Below are 23846 nucleotides of genomic sequence, written 5' to 3'. Positions count from 1 at the left end.
GAGGGGAAAAAAAAAAAAAAGAAAAAAAATACCAATAAGATTAATACATACTTGGCCATTAAAACAAGCTATTGAAAATAAGTCAAGACACAATGCCATGTTACTCCAAAGCACAGCAGTAATATTGAAGGCAACATTGCCAGGCTTCTGATGGAAATTCACATCATTAGCACCCAACACCAGTGCACAGTAAGAAACACTCAGCTATGAGAACACTTTTCTGGAAAAAAAAAACCCTTTGATCAGACAAACCACGTGTTTCATTGCTATTCTCTGGATGCAAATCTCTTTATTCCAGCAGCTGATTCAATTTTCAAATATGACTTTGCCACACTGTTTTGATTTCTTTTCTCTGAACATAGAAAATGTGTCAAACTGCTATGAAAAGATTGCAACTTACAACACACATTTTCATCAAAGTGGAAGGATGCTGTAGTACATTCTCAAAAGGATGTATGGATTTTCATCTTTAAATGAATCAATGAACAAGAACACATCCATCCTTAAGGTAATCGACATCACCACTGTCATTTGCTTCACAAAGAGACCTACTACCTGCAGCTGTGCATTTTATTTCCAAAATTAATCAATCAGCAAAAGTCTCCTCCAATATTTTCTTTTCTTGTTTGACTGGACTTTTTTGCTTAGTTTTTTTTTTTTTTTTTTTTTTTTTTTTTTTTTTTTTTTTTTTTCTTTTTACCTGAGTGTACTGACTCTGGAGTGGATCTGTAGCTCTGGGTTGGTGAGCGAGGAGACAGGTTGTGAGTTGGAGAGCCAGGCACACTTTCTCCAGATGACAGAGACCGGTTCAGGGATGATAAACTCCGGCTGGTGTGAAGCAGCGATGCTTGTTTAGTGATCTTCCTCAACAGAGAACTCTTCTTCTTACTGGGGAAGAGCATGCAAAAGGTGTTTACAAGCCCAAATTATTTATTTAGCTTTACAAGCAGATTTCAGTCAATTTTGTGTCACAGTAAAAGAGACCAAAAAAAAAAAACCAAAACCAAGAAAAGAAGAACTAAAGGAAAAATCTGCTGATATACATTATCTGCAAATGGATTTGAGAAAATCTCTCTGAAGATCTCTTACTTTATCTTGGTTACCCTTTCATTTTAACAGAGAAACATCAAAACAAACCTTTCCTGACCATCCTTTGTTTTACTCTTCTTGTTCCTACGAGCCATCTTGGATTTGTAGCTGGCTTTTCGAGCTGGACCAACTTTGATGGATGTGTTCTCAAATGGTGTGGTGGAGATGGACACTTTATTTCCACTCTGTCAGACACAAAACAAAGAAACATTGCTTACAACATGGTTATTTGAAGCACATCTGCAGGCAAAACAGGTAGGCTGCTAGTTTATTGCTGCCTGCCATTTTGTAATCCTTTGTCAAACTCCATTTTTCCCCTCAGCATTTCCACCTATCATTTATTAAGGAATTGCCGAGAGAGAGCCCTCGTTAGTCAGGCTTTCACAAATGATTAGCTCAGACCCCAGATGGTAGGTAAAGCTTCCCAGAGCAGGCAGAACACAGCATCTGACCTCTCCCATTGAGATCCCAAATGACTCAATTTAATACTTGTAATACTTGGAAACTTGAACAAAGTGATATTCTGTCACCAATCCTATTCCCAGTGCTCTGACTGATGGCAGATGTGAGAATATCAGGCATCTATCATGACGAATCTGCAACACAGAGCATGGCTTGTCTAACTCATGTTAAAAAAATAATAATCCTGACTGCTCCTCTTTTTGCAATCCCAAAGACTTCTGTCTCTTGGAACAGTCCAGAACTTTAGGGTTTTTTTTCCTGTAAATGTATTCTGCTCAGAGAGGTATCAAACACAATCATCCATTTAACTGGAAAACTTCAACACCAACCAGCACAAAGCTGCTCTGAAGTACCACCAGGTTCTGTGTGCACACTTGTATTTCAGACAATGCCAACATTTTATGCTCATGTTTTCCAAAATGTAACAGCACAGCACCCCTACCTTCAGAATCAGCTCCACCACTTCGGTGTGCACCAGCCCGTGGACCGGCTCCCCGTTGACGTGGGTGATCAGATCCCCTTCCCGCAGACCTGCTTCGTTTGCCGGACCCCCTTCCTCCACGTGCTGCCAACAACAAGGGGTGACTGCTTTGAGAAGGGCAGTGTGCAAGAGCTCTGGCCAGATGGGACTCAAAGCCCATCCGTGTCACTTCCTGCCACAGCCAACATCAGCTGCTGCTGAAAGAAACCACCCCTGGCACAGCCAAGCACAAACCCTGCGCTCTTCCACTCCTCCCCAGCATCCCGGGCATCCAAGGCAGCCAGGATGGTGAAGCTGATCAAAAGACCAGGTCATCCCAAAGCAAAAGGCTTAACACACTTCCAAAATTTTTACAGCACTCAGGAATGTTACCCAGATGCTCTTGATTTCCAGACAAACATTCAGTCTTTTTCAATTTCTTTGCCATCCCAGATCCAGCATCCTTCTATGTACATGCTGGAACACAAGGTGGCCAACAGACTTTTAAGGAAGACTCTGCCATGTGTTTCAGGTGCCTATATTGCATCTCATCTCAAACAGAGCTTCTTTTTCCACTTTCCATCCTTTATTAACCTATCCAGCACCAGACTTTTCCCCTGTGAATACGCTGCCTTTCCCTTGTCCCTGGTCAGGAATGTAAGCCTCCTTCACCATGAGGGGACAGATGTGCAGGGGAATGCACATCTTTCCCACTAGCTAGGAAAGATTCCAAACAAGTATCCTGGTAAACTCAGCATTGTTCAAGAAAAGCAAGAGAGAGGCAAGGCAAAAACTCAGTTTCAGATTATTTCTCTCAGAATGAGTATTAAATAAGGACCCAAGTGTGTGAAATCTGTATTATCCAATGAACACAGAAGTGCAAGGAAAAGAATTAACCACCTTTACCCTGACTGCATTCTCCCTATCTACACAATCCTAAAAACACTGCTTCAGGGAATGGATCATTCCTAGAAGTCATCTACACTAACACAAAAGGAACACAGAGATCAAGTACCAGCAGTAGTGGGAAGGAAGCAATACAGACATGGAAACCAGACCTTTTAGCACAGCTCACAACAACTAAGCCAAAAGCTAAATCCCATGGCAATCAGCATAGCAGCAGTGATGCTTTAAGGCTTGTAATCAATTCCAAGCGACTGCTTGGAAAACCCCAGCAGACTGAACTGATCAGAAGCAGGTTATAATCACTAACACAAGTCTGAATAAATTAGCTATAATGGGCCCTCATGCAACAACCCCAATAAGGAGAAAGAGGGTATGTACACAGAAACATGCTTTAAAGGATGTGCTGCAGGTGAAAGAAGGTGGATTCATGTAACCAGGGTAAAAAGGAGGAAAGAAAGGTTGCTGTGGTTCTGTGATGGGCTTGAAAACTACCGGGAAACCCAAAGTGCTGTTATTTATCAATTTAGTTAGTTAGTTAGTTACAAAGGGCTCCCCCCACCCCAAAAAGGTAACTTTGGGTGCGATTAAGGAGAGAGGAAACAAGGTGGCAAAACACAATTTCCAAAGCTAAACCCCACAGCCCTGGCTAGATGCATTTGTGGCCCCCAGGGTCCTCTTTTGAGAAAAGCAGAGACCTACCCAGACCATGTGATGCACAGTGTAGATATCACTGTCACCCATATAGACGCGAATGGCGCGCAGAGTGAAACCGTATTTCTTTCCAGCCCGATGGATGATGATTGGTGGTTTCAGGTTTGCGATAGCAGGAGAAAAGTCACGGCTGGGTGAGGAGTCCCTCGAAGATGGGTTGGAGGAGAGAGAATGAGGTGACATTGGACTGGCCAATGGAGAACACGTGTGGTGATCTACAGTGATGACACAAAGGTGGGCAAAAATTAGGAAAACAGGCCTCCGAAAGAGAGAAAATTCTTGTTAGAGAACAGCTATGAAACCGTATCTTCCAATGGTCTTAAAGTGGTGGCCTTCACCACAGCTGGGTCTGTCTGCAGCTTCAACTAATTCATGCTTTGTAATACAAATAGCAGGGTTTCCAAAAAGGCTCATTTGGAGGTGTACATTTATTGCACTGCTCATACAGAATTATGGTTGGGTCACAGTGTTTTCTACTTCTCTTTCCAGGATTAACAACCCATCATGAGCATTTACTCTAGGCACAATCCTGCAACACCCCACTTCCAGGTTATTATGCATTATCCTCCTCCAAAAGATCAGATGCCTCTAGATCTCGGTGCAAGTTACACTTTGGTGCTGAGATAAATCCAAAACAGTTAGTATTAACACAAAAGGAATGAGTAGGTGATCAGACAACTACATCTAGGCCGTTTTGTTAGTGTTTTAAATTCACAGGGGAAAAAATATTTAACCCTAAAATAATACCTACTGCAGGGACTTTGCTGCTGCAAAGCAACATCACAGGTGTACTTTTGAGTGGGTTTCCCAAATGAACAGCCATGGGATGGGCTGTCAGATAAACTACCTGACTGCTTTCTGGTGGAACAACAACCACTTTTTAAAGTACAAAACAAATACAGAACTCTCATTTTAAAATGAAGCTGGTCAACATCAGTAAAATAAACCCAAGAGCAGGAATACTAAATGCAGCTGTAGAAGGTAATCTCTAATCCATTAAGAAACACCTGCCCAATCGCCCAGCACGTATTTACCTTGTATATGAGAGCAGCTCTGGAGAAACCTTTGCTGGGTGATTAAATACACATTTTAGAGGTTTTCATGAGGGAGTCAGTAGTTCAAAAATCAACTGACACCCAAAGCACAAGAAATGTGATGTGCATCACCATGAGGCTGCCAAGAGCATGTGCATTCCTGCCTCCAGCTCACTGCTGGGAGGAACAGGTGGGCATTGCTCATGGCCCAGCTGCATTCCCTGCTCCCATCCAGGCAGGAATAGGTACAGCCCTGGAAATACAGCATGGTCTTATCCCCTGGAAAGGGACAAAAGCCCTGTGGGGAGAAAGTCCTTCTAGTGAACCAGTCTGTCACAGCTCAGTATGGCTGAGCTGCTCTCTAGGAGTTATCACCTGTCACTGGGAATTGTAAAGGTCTGGTTTTGCTTGTAGACAGAGCTGGGCCAACAAGGTGAGCAGTTCAGCATTGACTTAGTGAGTTACAAACACTGTTCAGTTCTCATCTCAATCTCAACCTTGTTATCTGGAGTTTCTGAAACTCATCAGTGCATAAATGCACCAGACACATTCCATTCCCAAACAGCACTGTAGTTAACATGTGACATCAAAAAACCTTGAGGGTTAAAATCATTCTGTGTCTCTAGATCCCCTTGCTGCACCATTGTCTAGAGACCAGCTAGGAGTCAATTTAAACAAAAGCAGGGGAAGAACAGGGCCCAGCTGCCATTTGCAGAAGCTGCAGTCAGACCACAGGCACAATGCTCGTGTCTGTGGCACAGCAGTGCTCATCAACCTGCGAGCAGGAAATATTAAACCGACTGTAAAAGTTCTCTCCCCTCCTGCCAGCCAAGGCATTATTCCAGGAGAGCGAGGGGGGCGGATCTGTCTGCAGACCTTTTGTTTAGTGCTTGCAGATTCTGACAATGCCTCACTCAAGGCATTTCTTACCTGAGGGAATCAGGAGAGACAAGGCAGTAGCGGATGCTGATTTAATCACTTTATTGACAGGTCTCGAGGTACGTTTCTCCCCTGATTCCCCAGAGAGCAACCTGTGTCGTGCCCGCCGCACTGCCAAATCGCTGATGGCTTTTGGAGTGGTAAAGTCTGGGCCTTCATTGCTATTACTGCGAGCTCGTGGATCAGAGAAATCTGCAGTGCTCCCAGCTACAGTTTAAATTAAAACAGATTAGAACCACAGGGAATTCCTAACAGTCTATTCCCCTACAGGCAAAATACATTAAATCAAAGTCATGTTTACATGAAGTCCAAGAGTAAATTTTCCTAAGAAGAAACCCCAGGGCTTGAATTTTTATTTACAGAAATGGTGTTATTCTGAACACAGAAAATTAGCAGCTTCTATTCTGTGGAAAAGCTCGCTAATGAAATCACATTGCGCAGTGGCAGTTCCATGAATCCTGAAGTCGTGGTGCACTTCTGCACGCCATTTCAATGGGATCATTCACAGATGAAAACAGGTTTATAGAAAGTTCTGCATTTTTACAACCAGCAAGAACTGTCCATCTTTAAGTCAAAACTGCCCGTAAAAGAAGAGCCGGATTCTACTGGAGCTGCACATAAAAAATGCACTTTAAGAGAATACTAAGGTACTCAAGTCAAGGAAAGTAAAAATGTGGATTGTAAAGACAACCTTAATTTGCCCCCTTCCGTGCACCACTGCAATTTAGTCTTGAATTACTTAACCTGCTATAATTATATATAAAATGCAAAGTAATCTTGAAGATCAGACCGGGCATATAACAACAGCAGATGCTGGGGGTCCTGTACTCAAGGCTGATGCCTCTGTCCCCCATGTGATACCTTGAAGGGGCACTGTGAAAATATAGTAATTAGAATTTACAAGGTGCTTAGAAATGGAAGTGGTGAGCATCACAGCAAGCCCACAAGGGAAATTAATCATTCTGTCTTCAAAAGCAAATTTTAAGCAGCATGCAATAAATAAAGCCTAAGGGCCACATTTTGAACAATGAGGACAGAACAAAACATTGATCATCGTTATTTAAGTGGGCAGCACTGCTCTGCATACTAAGTGAAGCAGGAAGTATCATGAAAATAAAAATTCAATGCACCATTCCCATAGACCTCAGGACCAGATGCTTGTTCAACACTTAAGAGCCACAGAGTTTCAAATCAGGCTCCCAGACAATGAGGAACCCAGATTCGGAGGCTGCATGGGAAAAGGTGCCATATAAATTAGAGAAGCACTCAGAGACAGTGACAGGAGTTAAACAGCTTTCAAGCCTCTGACTTGGAGACACTGAAGCCCTGGATTCCATGCACTAGATCAAAGACTGCTCTAATGTATTGAGCTCAGGGGAGCAGGCTGCCCAGGAGAACTTCATTTTTGCCAATCTCACATTGCAGATACCCAAATTAGCAATGGAAGTGTTCTTGACATTTTTAATAGCACATTTCTAGGCTCTTAGCATGAAACTGAGAACCCAAGGTTTCACTTATGGCACCTATGCCAAGTAAGTATGAGGCAGCTTCCTTCTTTTACTCTTGCACCTCCTCTTTACACAATAGCATCACCAGGCCTCTTCAGGGAGCATGGACAATGAAGAGAATGGGACAATTTTGAAGGAATTTCACAGACTGAATTGCAGAAGAGGAATAATAAGATGTGGGAATCTTTGGCTTTACTCTGGAGGCAAATTTATTCTAAGGCATTTCCACCTTCTGCTATCAGTCCTCCATCACACCTGCCCAGTGCTGTCCACCTTGTCCATTCTTGCTGCCATTCTGACTACTTCCTCAGTACCTCTTTCCATTCTCAATGCATCACAATTGCTTTGCCTGCTTGCTCCCAGTTTCTACCAGCAACTTGTTCCTTATTTTCTTACCCAGTTAGTCCTTGTTATTCAACCCTACAATCTACTCCTTCCCCTAATTATGCCTTCTTTCTCAAATTTTCCTTTGCCAACCTTCATTTCAACTTCCCCTCTTTCTTCCATTGTTCCAAACTTCCCTTTTTCCCCCATCCTTACTACTTCCCAGCAGTTCCCAGCTCTGGCCTCCTCTGTTCCCAGGAACATGCAGCTTTGCCCCCTTGTCTTCCCAATGTCCTGAAAGGGGCAGGAACTGGGAACACTCCAGCATCCAGAGCTCAGTCCTGCACTGCAGCAGTCCAGGGCACCACTGCAGTTAGGTTCAGCTCATCCCAGAGCTGGAGAAAAGCCCCAGGACAGTCAAAGTTGCTGAGAAATCAAACACTGACTTCTAAGAGCCACTCTCCTATGTTTAGGCTGCAACTGGATGAATTTTGCCACATTTGGCTGTTAAAATAAGTAGCATGTCCCTGACACAAGCCCCACTTCTCCAGCATATTTCAAGTCTCTCCAAAGTCTTGGGATGAGCAAAATCGCAAGAAGCAGGGATCTGTTGGTATGGCTGACACCCACATTCTCCAGGTCCAACTCAGCAGTGATCTGTTCTGATTAACACTTTAATTAATGCTGTCTCAGGCAGGCACCCAGTGGTTATAAGTAGGCATAGATCATATGAATCTCAAGCATTGAGAAGATCTAAATCAATTTGAAGTGACAGGACTGAAATCTAAGATGCAATTTTTGAGGAGATGAAACCACTGGCATTATTTCAAAGCCAAGCACATTCACAAAACTACACTAAAATACCCACTTAGCACGTGGCAGTCACGTGCTCTGACACCCAGAGCCAGTTTTAGAGTTAATCTCTGCAAGATAACACGGCCTCCTTGGGGACCAGGACACCAAGCACGTACCTGTCAGCGCTGAGGCGCTGCCGGTGGCCGTGGAGGGGGTGGTGGCTCCGGCATCCCCTTCCAGCTGCAGCTCGTGCTCCACAGGCTGTTCTGGAATGGGCACGGGCAGCCCCTCCCGCGCCTGCACCGTGGACAGCAGCATCCCCTCGGACTGGGGCCGTTTGAGGGCGGCCCCCTCGTCCTCGGCGGAGATGGCGAAGCGGGGCATGTCCAGGAGCCCCGAGCAGCGGCGCCGCACCGTCAGCGGCGGGCTGGAGTCGCTCTCCGTGTGCGAGGACTCGGACATGGACAGGCGCTTGCGCAGGCTGGGGGCAGAACCGAGACAGGGCCCCCCAGGTGAGTCAGGGGCTGATCAACTTGGAAGGGTGAAAATAGGGCTCAGACCCAACTCAGGCACGTCTGAAGACAATTTAAGGTGAAGTCTGGTGGCCAAGCTACAACAGTGGGAGTTAAAACAAAAAAGGCTTGGGGCATCACCTGAGTTTAGAGTTCCAATTGTTAAGCTTCTAGGAAAGGAAGGGATAAACCCGAAGAAAAATACAGTACAATGAACACTATATTAAATATCATTTAAAAAAAAAAAATCACAATGGCAAAATGCAAATCATCCTCCATGTTCCTTTTGGAATTAGTTGAATTTTTCTTTCAAAGTTGCTCAACATTAGAAGCCGGGAAGGCCTAATGTAAAATGAAGTGCACCTCAGTTATGAGTGCAATCTGTAAAACATTTTTAAGGGAGTTGTATAGACTCCCTTATAGCTCTGTATAGGTCAGAGCTATTTTATGCTCTTTCTAATGCCAAACATTAGTGTAAAAGTTTTACAGGGGTTGCACAAAATGAGAGACATCCCTTTTATAAGGTAAGTTTTCAGTAATGCCAGAAACATGGCAGGTATCCAAATTCTGGGTATTCATATATTTTACTGACACTTTTTACTAGAGCACAAGATCTTTTGGGCATATTCTGAACTTTTGAAACTTTGAACTTTCCTAATGATTTCTCTGCTTTGTAGCAAAAGGTCAAAGTCTGACAACATGAGAATTTGCATTAATTTAAGGAAAAAACTGACAAGGGGTACATCTCTGACGTAACTAAGAAATCTGCCCTTAAGGTTAGAATACCTTTAAATTCATTAAAAGTATTTGCCACAGATTTAGAAGATGTTAGTACTTAACTAGATACATTTAAGGACCGTATAGCTTCTACAGTTTTGGCTATTCAATCCAAGCTTCTCCTGTGGAAATACAACATATGATGCTCTCCTCACCTAACACTGGTCATAGGAAGCTTTGGCTGGTCTTTTTTAGCTGCTGTGGGAAAACAGAAGCCTCAGCTGCACAGAACTCACATTTCAGGAGACCCAATGACCCAGCTGCGGTCCCGGCTCTTCAAGCCCCCCAGGCTGTCCAGACGATCATCCTTCTCCTCACTCAGGCTCCGCTTGGTTGGTGGTGGAGTCTTCCTCTCCTCATGGATGGAAAGCCTTTCCATGCTGCTGTACACCTGCATGCAGCAAAAGATCCTTCTGTGCAGGGAAAACCAACCCATGGGGCCTTTTCTGAGCAGGGGGGAAAATCTCCTCTTGAAATTTCCCCCTGAAAGTGTGAACTTGGTCATGTTCTTTGACCAAGAAACTCAGTGCAGGTGTGACATGCTCAAGGTGTGCCCGGGAGGAAAGGAAAAAGGCCCAGCTTCAGAAACACCAAAATGCTTTTCTACAATAGCACCCAACACTTCTCCTTTGAAAACACAACGGAAATACTGACAAACTTTGTGAAATTACTTTGATTTTTGGTTTTAAAGATTCTCAAATCTAAGAGGAGCTATTGCTAAAGACAGCTGCACAACTCTTGAGAGCTGGCATCTGGATCTTGAGATCTAACTACACAAATTCACTTCAGTGATAGGCATCATGCTCATGACCCCATTTCATTATCATCAGTCTATCAGCATTGCCCCAAGCTTATTTCAGAACAAAAAAGTCCTGCCCTCCTCAAGGAATCTACTATAATGCTGACAGCTTAATGAAAGTGCCTTTCTTAGTTTTACAGCCGTCTTTAAATAATTAAATGATTAAGCAAAAAAAATCCATCCTTTTAAAACTACACTTGACTGTGGACCTAATTTACATAAGAAGAGATTAATGAAAATAATGTTATTAAAAATTCAGAGCATCAACAAGATAACTATTAATAAATCATATGGCTGAATTGTCAGACAAGAATTTCAAAATATAATGAGCCTTTTATGCCTCCCACATTACAAATGCTGTATAATTTTCCAGGTCTTAAAATAAATTCGTTAAAAGTGAACTTTCTTTCTTTGTGGCAAAAACATTGAACCCTAAAGAAAAGCTTCAGTCTAACAAATGAGTAATACTCATGGTGAGAAAAGGCAGAGAAAAGAAACTCTTACGTACTCATGAGAACTTTTTCAAAATACCAACTAATCCTCAGTTCCAATTTTAAACATACTTTTAGTGATGCAAATCAGGAGCAACTCCATAAAATTAAGAGTAACTGTTATTTAAACCACTGTAGCCTGGTTGAATACAAAGAACGAACTGGTCCTTAAAAACTGACTTCAGCAGTGGAAAACTGAAGAAACTGCTGTGTAAAACCAAAATAGCTCCAGAGTTCCTAAGTAAAACTCCTACTCCCATCTCACTAAGAGGAAAAATACAATTCATAAAGTAGCTGCATTAAAACAGCATTTCTTCTCCCAAACATATTATATTTTATCAGGAAGACCAATGTAGATCTTTCCCTCCAGTTATGTATTTGAAAACACCAGAAGTTTTATGTTTTGTAGAACTCGGGTCACTCCTGCTGCTTTCCTCTGGACTCCCTTTTACTGATCCGTGTTCATTCTCAAGAACACTGCCCAGTACAGACCAGAACACCCCAGAGAAGGCCTTCCTACAGGTAAGCCCAGTATGGAAAAACATTGCTTCAATAATTTGGCACATCTAATTCACAAAGGATTATGTGCTGAGACCCTTCTCTTTGAAATTGGCACCTTGCTTTTTGCTCCTCAGGCTATATTTGAGACAATGAGTGATGTAAACTTCACTGATGTTCTTACCCCTTTGATTTTAGACCCTTATTCCTAATTTTAGAATCCATTTTCATCCCAAAAACATCTTGTCACCTATGGAAGGTCCTTTCAGAATGACACTGCTCAAGGTCACTGGTAAAAACATCAAACTGTATCAGATGAAGAAGAGACCTACACAATGCCCTGCATGTTGGTAAAACACTAAGAAATATAAAATGTCATTCTCCAGTTATTCTGGTACTCACCTTCTAACAGGCCACAAACTACCACAGAATAAACAACTCAAGCATTGTTTTCTTTTCTCAGTGAATCCTACACACCATGAGATCCCACAGAGCATCCACATGATTAAAATCTGCCCCATACGAAGCAAAGAAACCGTGTGCCTCTCTAGATTGTTTTCTTTCAACAAGTTAGCATGCCCCTACCTTGCTGAACCTGGGTGAGCAGGAGGAAAACTGCCGAATTTCCACGTGATCATCATCATTAGTGTCCTCTTCCTCCTCTGAATCCAGGTGTTGGTACCGTTCTGAACGGGCTGGGAACAAGACATGGCACTTTCATCAGTGTGGGGAGTGCTGGTAACTCACACCTCAAGCATTGCTAATGGTCTGCTTCAAGAACTTTGAATGTTAATACACCATGCAGGGTGTATTTCTATTAACACTGAAACATACCCAGCCAGATTTTGCTCATCCCGTGCAATTGCCAGTGAAGAATATCTCCTTGGCAATGAATTTATCTTATCCTGTCAGCTGTATTCCATACTGGAAGCAGCTGATACTCAAAAGATGTGTAATCCTACAGACCCTTCATGGTAGGGATATTTCTTCCCTACAGGAAACAATCATGGGGAAGAAAACACGGAAACAATTCACTGTCTGACTTTCCAATAAACAGCTTTTTGACTGTACAAAGTCCATCCTGCATACATACATACATACATAAAGCCTACTTAAAAAAAATAAAAATAGTTACCCCAAAAGAAAATCTCCTCTTTTCTCTCCTGCAACTAGGAAAAGGATTAGATTTTGTGAAAGAAAATGGGCAAGCAGCCAATATGCAAAGCTATTTTTAATGCAAAAACTTCTTCCAAAGAGATTTTGTGCTTTGAGATTTGCAGCACTGGATTTCTAAGCCGGGCACACTGGATTTTGTGGGGTGGGCACTAATAAGTTTGGCTACAGAAAGCTGCTAACTACACTGAGCCAAATTTGCTGCACCACATCAGCCAAAAAGCTACTTTTATAAATTCTAACATTTTCTGCATTAGTGTTTATAACAGAAATGCCAACTCCTATCAGTGTCTATGTGAGATATTTCCTGACGTGAGAATTCCAGCCTTTACAAAGGACTCACACCAAGGTCACTCTGATACCGAGTGTGCCTGGGCATGTGGGGAGTTTCCCATCCTTCTGACTTGACAGACCCAGTGGTTTTGTTTTTATCCACCAGGATCTGCCTGTGGCTGCTGCACTGGGCCTCTGCCAGGCACTGACCCAACTCAGTGACCAAAGCTTCCACATCCTGTAAGTGCAGTTAGTGGTGAGAACACCCCACCACATCAGTTTCTCCATGTATGCTGTACCAGTACAACCTCAATTCATGCAGAAACCCCAGCTCTGCCCCCTCTGCACAGCTTGACTCCAACTGCTCTCTGCAACAACCACACAAGAGATTTCCCAATCTTTCTCTCCCAATCCTACCTCTCCAAACAAGCCCCAGCCTAAAAGCCCCCTCCCTAAACTGGAAGAGCATGATCTAAATGGAGTCACTGCTTGTGCAGTGTGAGAGCCAAGAGACTGGAGGCAGCTGTTCTCTCCCTCCTTTCACTATCAGCAAAGCAGAGGAGCAGAGCAAAAATGTGCTTCACACAGATTCAACCAGTCCCATGGCCCCAAAATGGGAGAGTCCATTGATGTAGAGTAGAAATTTCCATATCTCAGGGAACTGATACAGTCAGTATCCCATTCTGCAGCTGGAGAGGGGGGAAGACCTCACCCTGACCAAGCCCTTTCCACCTGCTCAGGTCCCCAAGTCAAATGAGAAAAATTAGGGAGCAGAGGCTCTGGGAACAGAGATCTCTCCATCCCTCCTGTGACGCTCCTCCCTTCTCTCCCAAGAGCACTGACTCTAGGGCTTATCTTGAAATACCAGGAATCTTACATAGCACTGATACCACAGCAGTTCCCAGACATTTATACACAGCAGACAGACACTTCATATCTCATTAGAGTTAGTAATGCTAAAATAAAGTGATACACTTGCAGCGTACAAAGTAATAATAATATAAAAAATAATTCAAATTACTTCAAATCTCTTAAGAATTTTCCCCACATACTTGTCTTCAAGATCTAGGGTTTGTTTTGGGGTTTTTTAAAAACATTTATTGGCTGAAAACAGTCACTAGGGAAAGATCTTATTGCTCAAAAACTCAAGGAATTTGAATTTACCAAATGCTTTGGAAGAAGTTTAATGAACCCAGCATGACAATGGCAGCACCTCTCGCTGCAGGCCCATGGCTGGCAGGACCACAGGCACCAGTGAAAGGCCAACTGACTCCAGCAGCAACATTTTTTCATTTAAAATTAATTTGCCTTCAAAGAAACCTTACTTGGCATTCAAGAGAAACTTTTTTAAGCAATTTCCATCAAGTCTTTTATTCAATTTCTAAAATGACTTATCTCTAACAATTTCAAAACTGAAACATTCACAAGAAATATGATGCCATTTCGGCCAAATCTTGAGTCTTACTGTCAAAATAGCTTGTGTCATCCTCAGACTCCAACTGTGGGATGAATTCAGCTTTCTGCCGGAGTAATCCATTCCAGTCCAAATCTTTAAAGAACCGATGCTGCTTCACTTCAAAGGCACTACCTGAAATAAGCACCTTTTATTGCAAAGTATTTCTTTCAGCCTTTGCATAACATAAAAAACAAACCCTAAAAATATCAAGAGCCTAGGAGAATGTACTCGAGTACTTTCAAGTCACACATTTTCCAGGAATTTTGAGAAACAGCTTATCCTTTTACCAAAGTGGTCATGCAGGATAAAACCTGAACAAGATTTCCTCCTTCCCACCTACTCTTCCTGTTTAGCAACAACACAGATGCTGGAAGACAGCATCTGCTGTTGCATTCCACAGTGAGTTTCAAGATTAGGAGCTAACACCTTAATTTAAAATTTTCAAACTCTAAACACCACCTTGTTCAGAACTGAATAAAGAGAGCCAAGTCTGAGAGGCACTTACAGTGTGAGTGACAACTCACAACTCCACTGTTGTGAATAAACTCATTCATGTGCCTAGAACAAGACAGGGCTCACCTATCTTCCTGAATTAGTATCTATTGTTATTAAGCTCAGAAGCTTGGGTACCCAGAAGGAAAAAGTAAAGACTATCTGTCTACCAGTTTATGCATTTTCTTCAAATGAAATTAATATTCATAGCAGATACTACTGTCTTTTCAGAAAAGAGAACAGCAGAGGAAAAGAGATAAAAGGTTTGCTGAGTGCCAGTGGCACTATGAAGTGCCAAGTGAAACAGCAGTCTCAGCAGGTATATAAGAAATCAAAAAAAATCAGTCCATCAACTCATTTTATAAGGCTAGAAACTCTACATCTTTTCCATGACAGCAACATCTTTCAAATACATGGATTTTAAATAGAGAAGAACATGTGAAAACCATCTGATATCATTATTAATTCATGATCTATTCATCACCCTTGTGTGCACATGTGCTAAGTCTGCTGAATACATGTGCCTTTTGGAACTGTTATAAATTTACCTCTAAGCTTTTTTTTTTTATTCTTAAAGTGTAGTTTTGCATTGAAAATCCCAAATTAAATTAAACTAATCAAATCAATGAAAGATGAGCTGTCATGTGAAGCCACAGTGTTGCACAAATTACTTTAAAACAAGAGTGCAGCGAGAGATTATTTATGATTATTTACAATTATTTACTATGAGGAAATGAGAAGTGCTGGTTTGTAAAACTTTAAATCTGACATTATAAAACAGAAAGACTGACACACATATCTGACTTTGCCAAAAAAATTATCAGACTTTGCTGTATGTTTGGAGAATTCTACACTACAGGCCTCTAGGAATGGGAAAGCTTTCATTTATTTCATTATACCCAGAAATTCACATCCCTGGCAAGGATTAAGCCCCTACTCAAACAGAACTTCAAAGAAATCTGATTGTACACTGTTCAAATGCAGACACAACCCTCAAGCCTATAATGGAAGAGCACAGACCAGAGAAGTTATGTTGCCACGCTGACAGTGCCCCTTTCCTGTTTCCCAGACAAGACAGTAATATCTGCCTGGCTCACAGACATTTGACACGAATTCCCAGAGCTCCACCACACTGAATCCAGGATAAACTGCTCCCCAGCTCTAGATGAGCATTCCTCAACACAAGTGGGTGTGCATCACTGGCAAGGTAGCTTCATCCCCTGCTTCTGGACAGTGTTTTCCTCTGCACAAGGTTCTTACCTGTTCCCATTCTTTCCAGAGGATTTTGGCGGAGAAGCTTAGAAATGAGGTCCTGGGCATCTGGTGGTAGTGCATCATCTCCTTCTGGCCAGGCAATTTCATCTGGGGACAAAAAGAGACTTGACATTTTCTACCAGCTTCCCAACTAATTTGAAAAACCATTCACACTCCAACACCTCAAAGTGCAGCATTGAGAACTGCCCCAGAAGCGTAAATACCTTGAATTCAGCAGCTTAATATAATTCAAGCACTGACATTTTTCAAAATGCATAAAATTCAGCATCAGCTAAAGCTGCTGTCAATCCAAACAGTGCTTGTGGAGACAAAAAAAAAAAGCTTTAAGGACTCTATTAATAAAGTATGAAATGGGACTTCCATGACAATCCATAAACAAAGACAGTGACAATACTGTGGCTGTATCTCCTGCCTGCACATTCCACAGTCGTTATACTTGGAACAGAGAGAACAATTCACAGGTAACGATTTCATGCATCATATTTAGTGCTTTGCTGAAATTTGCTTTTTACAAAGGACATTTGCCAAGTGTGTTAAAAATTTACTGCTTCAGAAAGCATTTCCAATAGGAAATGATTTCACTGGCATAATCACCGAGTGAACACAAAGCAATTGTCTGTCCAACTCCAAGCATGAGACAGGTTTAAAACGCCACAAGATGAGAAGGTACTGAGTACAACTTCAATGTATTGTGCTCAGAATTTCCTTTCATTTCACTTATACAAAAGTATTAAATGACTTGCATTTGGAGCTACAAAAACAATAACCAAAATTAGCCTGAATTAGACCAATTGGGGACTTCTCCTTTCATATTCTCCATCATTTAAGTTAAAAGACACAACAGAAAAATCCCCACATATTTTTCCTCAATCCCACAAGGATTTCTATGACTCCCACACCATAACAGAACTGTTTAGGAAGGTGTTAACATAAGTTTCCATAGCTGTAATCAGATGGGAGATGATCTGACACAGAAATTTAGAAAAAATAAAATTATATATTAATATTATATATATCTAATAAAATATATAATATATAAGACATTAAGACATAATAGATTAAAACACAGTATATTAAAATACAATATAATTCCATATTAATAATTATATAAGATAAAATTATATATTAATATTATACATTATATTAACTATATAATTTATATAACATTATATATATATAATTATAATTATCTAATTATATATTATATATCTTTTATACCTAGTACTTCCTGACTAAACTGTGGATCCTCAATATTTTCAAAGCACATTTTGAAACCTCTTCAGAGCCAGTGCAGAAACTTACCACTGATCACTTGTCCAAACAGCTCCTCAGGTGTGTCCCCAAAGAAAGGGACACAGCCCACCAGGAACTCGTAGAGGATAATTCCCATGGCCCACCAATCCACAGGCTTCCCATAGCCCTGGCGCAGGATCACCTCTGGTGCAATGTACTCTGGAGTCCCACAGACCTCAAGAGAAACATGCAAGAAATAATAAATGTACAAATTGTAAAATTTGTGTCAAAGCTTAGTTTGTCAGGTTTTTTTTTCTTTCTTCTTTTCTTTCCCCCATCAGAGTTTTACAAGGAAGTTATAATGTTTTGCCACTAACCACTTCATGCTGTGAACTACATCCATGGAGCAAGAGTCTATATTTGAAGAACACATTACCTGCACAGAAATAACATCACGTGAAATTAAATGTTCCTAGTGTGGACATGTCAGCTAAGTAGTTCTTTGGTGCATGCACAGGAAAGCATATGGGAAAAATGCATATTCTGTGTGTTTAGGTCTGACAGCTTGATGGATGTCTGCTGGCACAGCTACAGCTCTCAGGAACTGAGTTTTGACAAACCTCTCACGTCTCTCTGCTAACAGAATTTAGTTTCACAGATGCAGAATTAGCAGCACAGCATGATTACACACTTTAGCCTTAATCTTGGGAGGTACAGCTGGCATGGACAATGGCTAAGGAAATTACCTTGGAAGATCTAAGTTGCCTGGGGCTTAGAAACAGCAACAACATGATAGTTGTAAAAAATATAACACTGTGAAGTGCAAGAATATGATCTAATGACTTAGGAGAGTTCTGCTAGACAAAGCATCTTACTCAGAAGCAAAGAAGACAGCACCACAGGATGACTATGAATCAACACTTGGCACAACTAAAAATTCAGCCACGATCCTAGGTATTTTCAGAAGAGAAAAGCATTTTTAAATCCCTTTATACAATGCACTGGTGAGCCTGCATCCAGAACAGTTCCTTCAACTACACCCAGAAAATATCAGCTAAAACAGAAAGAGTTACATGGAACAGCTATTCATTCATCAAAGGAAAATCTATCTTGTTAGCTACAAGAACTTAGCTGGTTAAGCCTAGCAAAATGAAGGCTAAGGAGAAAAATTACCCTTAGTAAATATCATGGGGATAAAAATCAATGTTTAAACCATTAGACAAAATTACAAGAAACATATAGAAACTTGCCATGAACTTTCTAAGCACCAGAAGGGGGAGATCGTGGAACAACCTTCCAGCAAAATCCACGTTACATCCCTAAACCAACTTCTATTTACACCTGCACTGCTGCCTGGGCCACCCCTGCAGCACCCTAAGAGCTGGAGTGCATGACTCCAAAGCAAGAAGCTGAAACAACAATGTCAATTTATGCACAAACATGGGAATGGACTTGTATTTTTTCCTCCCATTTTACACTGCACAGCACAGCATCAAGGCAGAGAAAGAATGCTACAAACTCTGATTCTATCCCAAGACAGAATCCTGCATCTGATCCCACATCAATAGACAAAGTTTTTCAGCTTACCTGCTTGTCCAGGAATTCCCTGGTATCCTTCTCAATGTGGCCCTCATAAAGATTAGTTGTAAGACTCATTAACCCAATTTTGGACAGTCCAAAGTCTGTTAGTTTAATATGACCCATTGAAGTTATGAGGAGACTAAAAGAAAGAGAAGTAAAATAATGCAAGATTAATTTGTTTCCCGAAAGCAATTTAAAACAAAAAGAACACAATATAATGTGATGGATGATCTCAGTGTTACATCCCCATTAAACACCTGGAAAAAAAACCTCCTATGCAGCCAAATATCACAGAGCAGACAAGGCAACTAGGAGTGAGACTACCTTCTGCCAAAACATCATCAGTGTAGCAACAGCTTTGGGATAATACCTGAAGACATTCTTCCCACCCTTTCCCAGTGCCTATCTGCCTCTACATCAGTAGCAGGAAAATTTATAAAACCTCCTGCATGTCAGATGCTGTTGAAGATCAATGCTGTCTCCAGCCCCCATGTCCTGTAACCTACAGAAAAAGCCCCTGAAGGACTGTCTCTCTCCCCCCTGAGGGGCCAAAGACTTACTTATCAGGTTTTAGGTCACGGTGAACAATTCCATAATTGTGTAGGTACTCCAGTGCCAGAACAGTCTCAGCAAAATACATCCTCGCCATATCCACGGGTAGGGCACCAATGTTCTTGAGAAGTGTAGCACAATCACCTCCTAGAGAGAAAACATTTGCACATAGGCACGTTGAAATGGCAAGTATCAGTAAGAAAGAACAGCTATGGGTCTGCAGTACAAGATTAGACTAAGCTTTCTAAAGGCTGTCTCTCACAGCCCTGTTAGGAGGAATTCTAAAGATCTCTCTATACTGTGTCTTGAACTTAAATATTAAAATCCTTGGAAAATTGAGATCCATATATGTTGGGCAGGCTTGGACAGGAATTGTACAGATGCCATTTGCAAACTGAAGGAAGTCTTGAAGAAAATAAGTCTGTGGACTCCTGATTGAAGCTTCCTTGGGAACACCGGCCACACTTTTCAGTCGACCTTCATTTCTACTTGCAAAGAGGAATTTATATTAAAATTTCCTATTGTCAATACATCTGATTTCATTCCACTAATTTATCTGAAAGAGCACTGATACAATAACTATAATCTTATTTCTCAAACATTCAGTCAAGCAAGCCAGGCATAAGAAATTAATCCTATCCACCAGTGGATATTGCTTATAAAAAGATATACTGATAAAGTAAAATCAAATTATATTTCAAAGAATAAGCAAACCAAACAATGAAAAAAACCAACCCCAGCATAAAATGGCACTTTATATTTAAAAAGGCTGCTAAAGAACAAAGACTTATGTTTCTTAGGTCTTTTTCTAAGTGGAATGTCAAGCAAATGTGTTATGGATCCAGCCACGCCATCCCACAGGAGAGAGCCTTTCCTTTCCAATAAAGATTGAAAAGTTCATGCTGACTTCTGACCTCAGCAGTGAGGCTCAGCTCCACTGCAAACGTGTTGGATCAGTCACAGGGATTCCCAGCCCACATCCATCCCAACTAAGGCCCCTTTGGAGGTGTGGATAATGACAACCATACCTTCCACGTACTCCATAACCATGCACAGGTGCCGCTTGGTCTCAAAGGAGCAGAACATGCTGACCACAAAGGGGTTCTCAGCAAATGTCAGGATATCTCTCTCCACAAAGGCCTGCTGGATCTGGTTTCTCAGGATCAGGTTCTGTTTGTTGATCTTCTTCATGGCAAAACGTTGGCGGGTGGTCTTGTGCCGCACCAAATACACCGCTCTGCAAAACCACACACCAAGAGGAAAAGGTCCATTTTCACTTCAGACTGGTTTGTTGTGGGTTTAGGTTTGGAGTTCTTTGTGGTTTTGTTGGGGTTTTATAAACAGTGATTTTACTGTTTTGAATGGATCCTGACAGACTTGGCCATGACTTCCTAAAATCCCATTTCCCTAGAAAAGAAGGAACCCCATGATGCCTCCTTCCCAAAGCTGCTCTGCCTTCTTGGATCAAGCAGCATTTTTGCTGATGTGACAAACAAGGAGATATCTCAAACACAAATGTCACAAACTTCCATAAGCACCACTGCACAGCAGCATGTATTTTTCAACACTACGGTGACCACTTTGCTTAAAAAATTGACCAAAATCTATGAAATCAGCACAAGTTCTTTCCAGGTTCCATAAAATTAATTTGATGCAGCACTACCATCAGGGATTTCCTTCAGTAAAGAATCTCTTACACTTCTATCATTTGCAGATCATTAGATTCCTGCACATTAATAATACAGTTTGCAAATAAAATTTTCATCCAGTCTGCCTGCCTTATTGAATCAGTACTTGTTTCCCTTTCTCTGGAGTACATTACATTTAATGTGGTATTGTGTCTCATCAGCCACTGACTATAAAATAAACCCATGATAAAGACATGTGACTAACAGCAAAACTACCACTTCTCTCTCCCCTTTTTACTAAGTTACATGGACCTTGTGTAGAAATATGACTGAAGAGATTTAAAATCTTTTCTTATAATATTAATCTTCAACATGTTCAATTGTGTCTTCACTCACTAAAATCCCATGCTTAAACTTTTTCCACATATAATTTTTAAAAAGTGAGCTGTTGTTAACTAAGCACCCACTTCCACAAAACACCCAAGCACATGCTCAGGTTTTGTTGTTATGACCTGCTGAGTATCACTGCTTTTCAGTAGCAGCCTAATGACCTCACTGGTAAGGATTTATGAACTGCAAAGAGTCAGGAACTGCCTTTTAAAATTCTGGGTAGGTTTGTGTGTGTGGTTAAAATTGCAACTGACTGAATTCATACTTGATTCTTCAATGGATAATAAAATCTAATAGCCTTTCTCGCCTATTGCTTCTCACAGTAGATTTACCCCAGTGTAATTCTAGCACTTCTTTTAGCATTTCAAGTGCTCACAAACAGTCACAAATGTTACATATAATCTGAATAAATGAAAGAAATGGCATCTCCTAGAAGAATGCAGATACAAGTGCAGAACCTCTGTAAGACCCAAATGAAATTACTTTATGCTTTGGAGCCAACAAAACCCAGACATTTGCCAAACCTTGCTATAGCCCTTTGCTGTGTAGGAGGACAATGATAGCATTTTCTTCTAATTCAAAGTCTAAAAGTCTTACCCATAAGCACCATTACTGATCAGTTTAATAGTTTCAAACTCTTCTTCAGATGGAGTTTTCTTTGACTGAACAGAGGCCCCACGGCTCTGGGGAAAGACGACAAGAAAATGGAAATCAGGAGCAGGAATGACTTAATTCAATATGGTTGGGGTTTTTTTGTCCTTTTCTTCTTTAAGCACCCATTAATTCAAACTCTATTAATTTCTGAATTTCTGGAGTCCTCAGCTTTAGGACAATTGTCTGTATCCTTAGAGTGTTTGCAGATTCCCTCCACAAATTATTAGCACAAAAAGTCAGTGGACTGTAAGATTCCAGTCTTTCCTTAATATTACATTTTTTAAAAAAACAATGAAATAAGGATCTTTGAAACCTAGCCAGTTACATAATTAAATTTTTCCAGTGGTTTTACTAAAGTCAACTCCTTTCAATACCCATCACACTTTAAAAATGTAGATATAAAGAATTCCTCCAGATGATTTTCGTTTGTAACTCCAAGAATTAAAAAAAAAAGAAATCCGCAAAACTTGGTAATAATGCCTATTTGCATCTTTTAGGCATTTTACCACCACCCTATAAAGATTTTCAAATTTTTATGAGCATGTACTCTAGTTTTAATATGAGCTTTTAAATGTCAGCACTTTTTTTTTTTTTTTAAATTACAATTACTCTGCATTATAATTAATTCTTGACTGTAGACTACTTCTTTTGAGTGAAAAAAAGTGCTAGACAGAGTGAGTGTATTACTGCTTTACCTCAACTGAATCATCTGTCTCGGGAGTGTCTGGGCTGTCATAGCTATTCAACTGGGCCATTTCTGAAAAGAAAGAGGAAAGATTACTCCTAATGATCTCAATCAAACACTATTCTCTTTGTTTATACAGGAAAAACAGGATTTTAAGAGGTGCTTGCAGATGATGAAGGCCATTTTCTCCCTCTGTAAAAAGTCATCCCAATTAAACAGTGATAACCTTTAACATCTTCCACACTGCAGGCAGTATTTTATATAAAGATTAATATAATTAATTATTCTAATTTCAGCCTGACTTACTCTAGATAGTTTCTGTAATAAGTAAAATATATAAATGCACATTTGGGGAAAGTGCTGTCTAGTTAATATTAAAACTTATTCCACACATATGTGTCTGCAAGAAGCCTGGTGGTACCTCTGTGCTCCAAGAAGAAAAAGCACCACATTTCAAACAGCTGCCCTCCACGTGGCTGATTCTGCAAAACGCTGAGCAGCAGCAAAGTGGGGAAAGTCACTTAGTTTGGGCGACTCAGCTGCCGCAGGAGGTGCTGTAAACTTTGCAAGCCCAAATCCTACTTTAGCTACGAGTCTCTGAACAGACATCACTGACATTTCTGGGTGCTCTCCTCACAGAAAGGAAATAAGGCACCTTGACATCTCCCCAGATTTCTAAAGAAAATTTGACTTTAGCAAGGGGAATTAGCGATGGAAAGGTTCTCTCCCATGACAGGGATCAAAGGAAATTTCCCTTTAATGTCAGATTTCAACAAATGCTATTAAATTGCATTTAGCAATCTTTGGTAGAAATTTTCCTGAAGAGCTCTTCACTTGAAGTCAACCTGTCATTGTCATTCCAGTAAACACCAGAGAAGTTAAACTAGTCCTAGCCAGACTACTGATTTATGTTAAAATTATGCTCTCCTGAGATAACAAGTACAGTTCAATCACTAAAATATTCCACAGTAACCTCCAGTCTCTGTCACACTTCCTATTGTTGCTGAACAAGCTGTGCATGCTCAGAAAACTTGTCATTTCAGCCAGCAAAGTGCCAGGCAGAAATATTAACTCACTAATTCTAAAGTTACAATCTTCTGGGCCAATGCATGCCTCTGTTAAGTTTACCATATGCAATTCTGGCACCTT

At 40.9% G+C, this 23846-nt stretch overlaps 1 protein-coding gene across 13 annotated transcripts in view; it reads right to left on the bottom strand.

The window, feature by feature from the left end:
* Nucleotides 1-23846, bottom strand: part of MAST2 (microtubule associated serine/threonine kinase 2) — a 167328-nt gene that overhangs the window by 6139 nt on the left and 137343 nt on the right. For 12 of the 13 annotated variants that reach the window (XM_019007671.2, XM_033516479.1, XM_015636245.2 and 9 more), the window contains 16 exons: nt 22708-22769; nt 21956-22041; nt 20369-20577; nt 19349-19487; nt 18795-18927; nt 17277-17442; nt 15960-16061; nt 14217-14339; nt 11891-12000; nt 9754-9908; nt 8405-8709; nt 5593-5808; nt 3617-3843; nt 1994-2116; nt 1138-1274; nt 701-888 (listed from right to left, as the gene is read on the bottom strand). In XM_019007671.2, the coding sequence (XP_018863216.2) occupies nt 701-888; nt 1138-1274; nt 1994-2116; nt 3617-3843; nt 5593-5808; nt 8405-8709; nt 9754-9908; nt 11891-12000; nt 14217-14339; nt 15960-16061; nt 17277-17442; nt 18795-18927; nt 19349-19487; nt 20369-20577; nt 21956-22041; nt 22708-22769 (2481 nt within the window). The remainder of the gene's footprint in view (nt 1-700; nt 889-1137; nt 1275-1993; nt 2117-3616; nt 3844-5592; nt 5809-8404; nt 8710-9753; nt 9909-11890; nt 12001-14216; nt 14340-15959; nt 16062-17276; nt 17443-18794; nt 18928-19348; nt 19488-20368; nt 20578-21955; nt 22042-22707; nt 22770-23846) is intronic. The other variant, XM_033516480.1, reaches the window with a different exon arrangement.

Source organism: Parus major, chromosome 8 (genome assembly GCF_001522545.3).
Source record: "Parus major isolate Abel chromosome 8, Parus_major1.1, whole genome shotgun sequence".
NCBI lineage: Eukaryota > Metazoa > Chordata > Aves > Passeriformes > Paridae > Parus > Parus major.
Note: the sequence above shows the minus strand (reverse complement) of the source record. Positions and strands in the feature narration are given on the sequence as shown.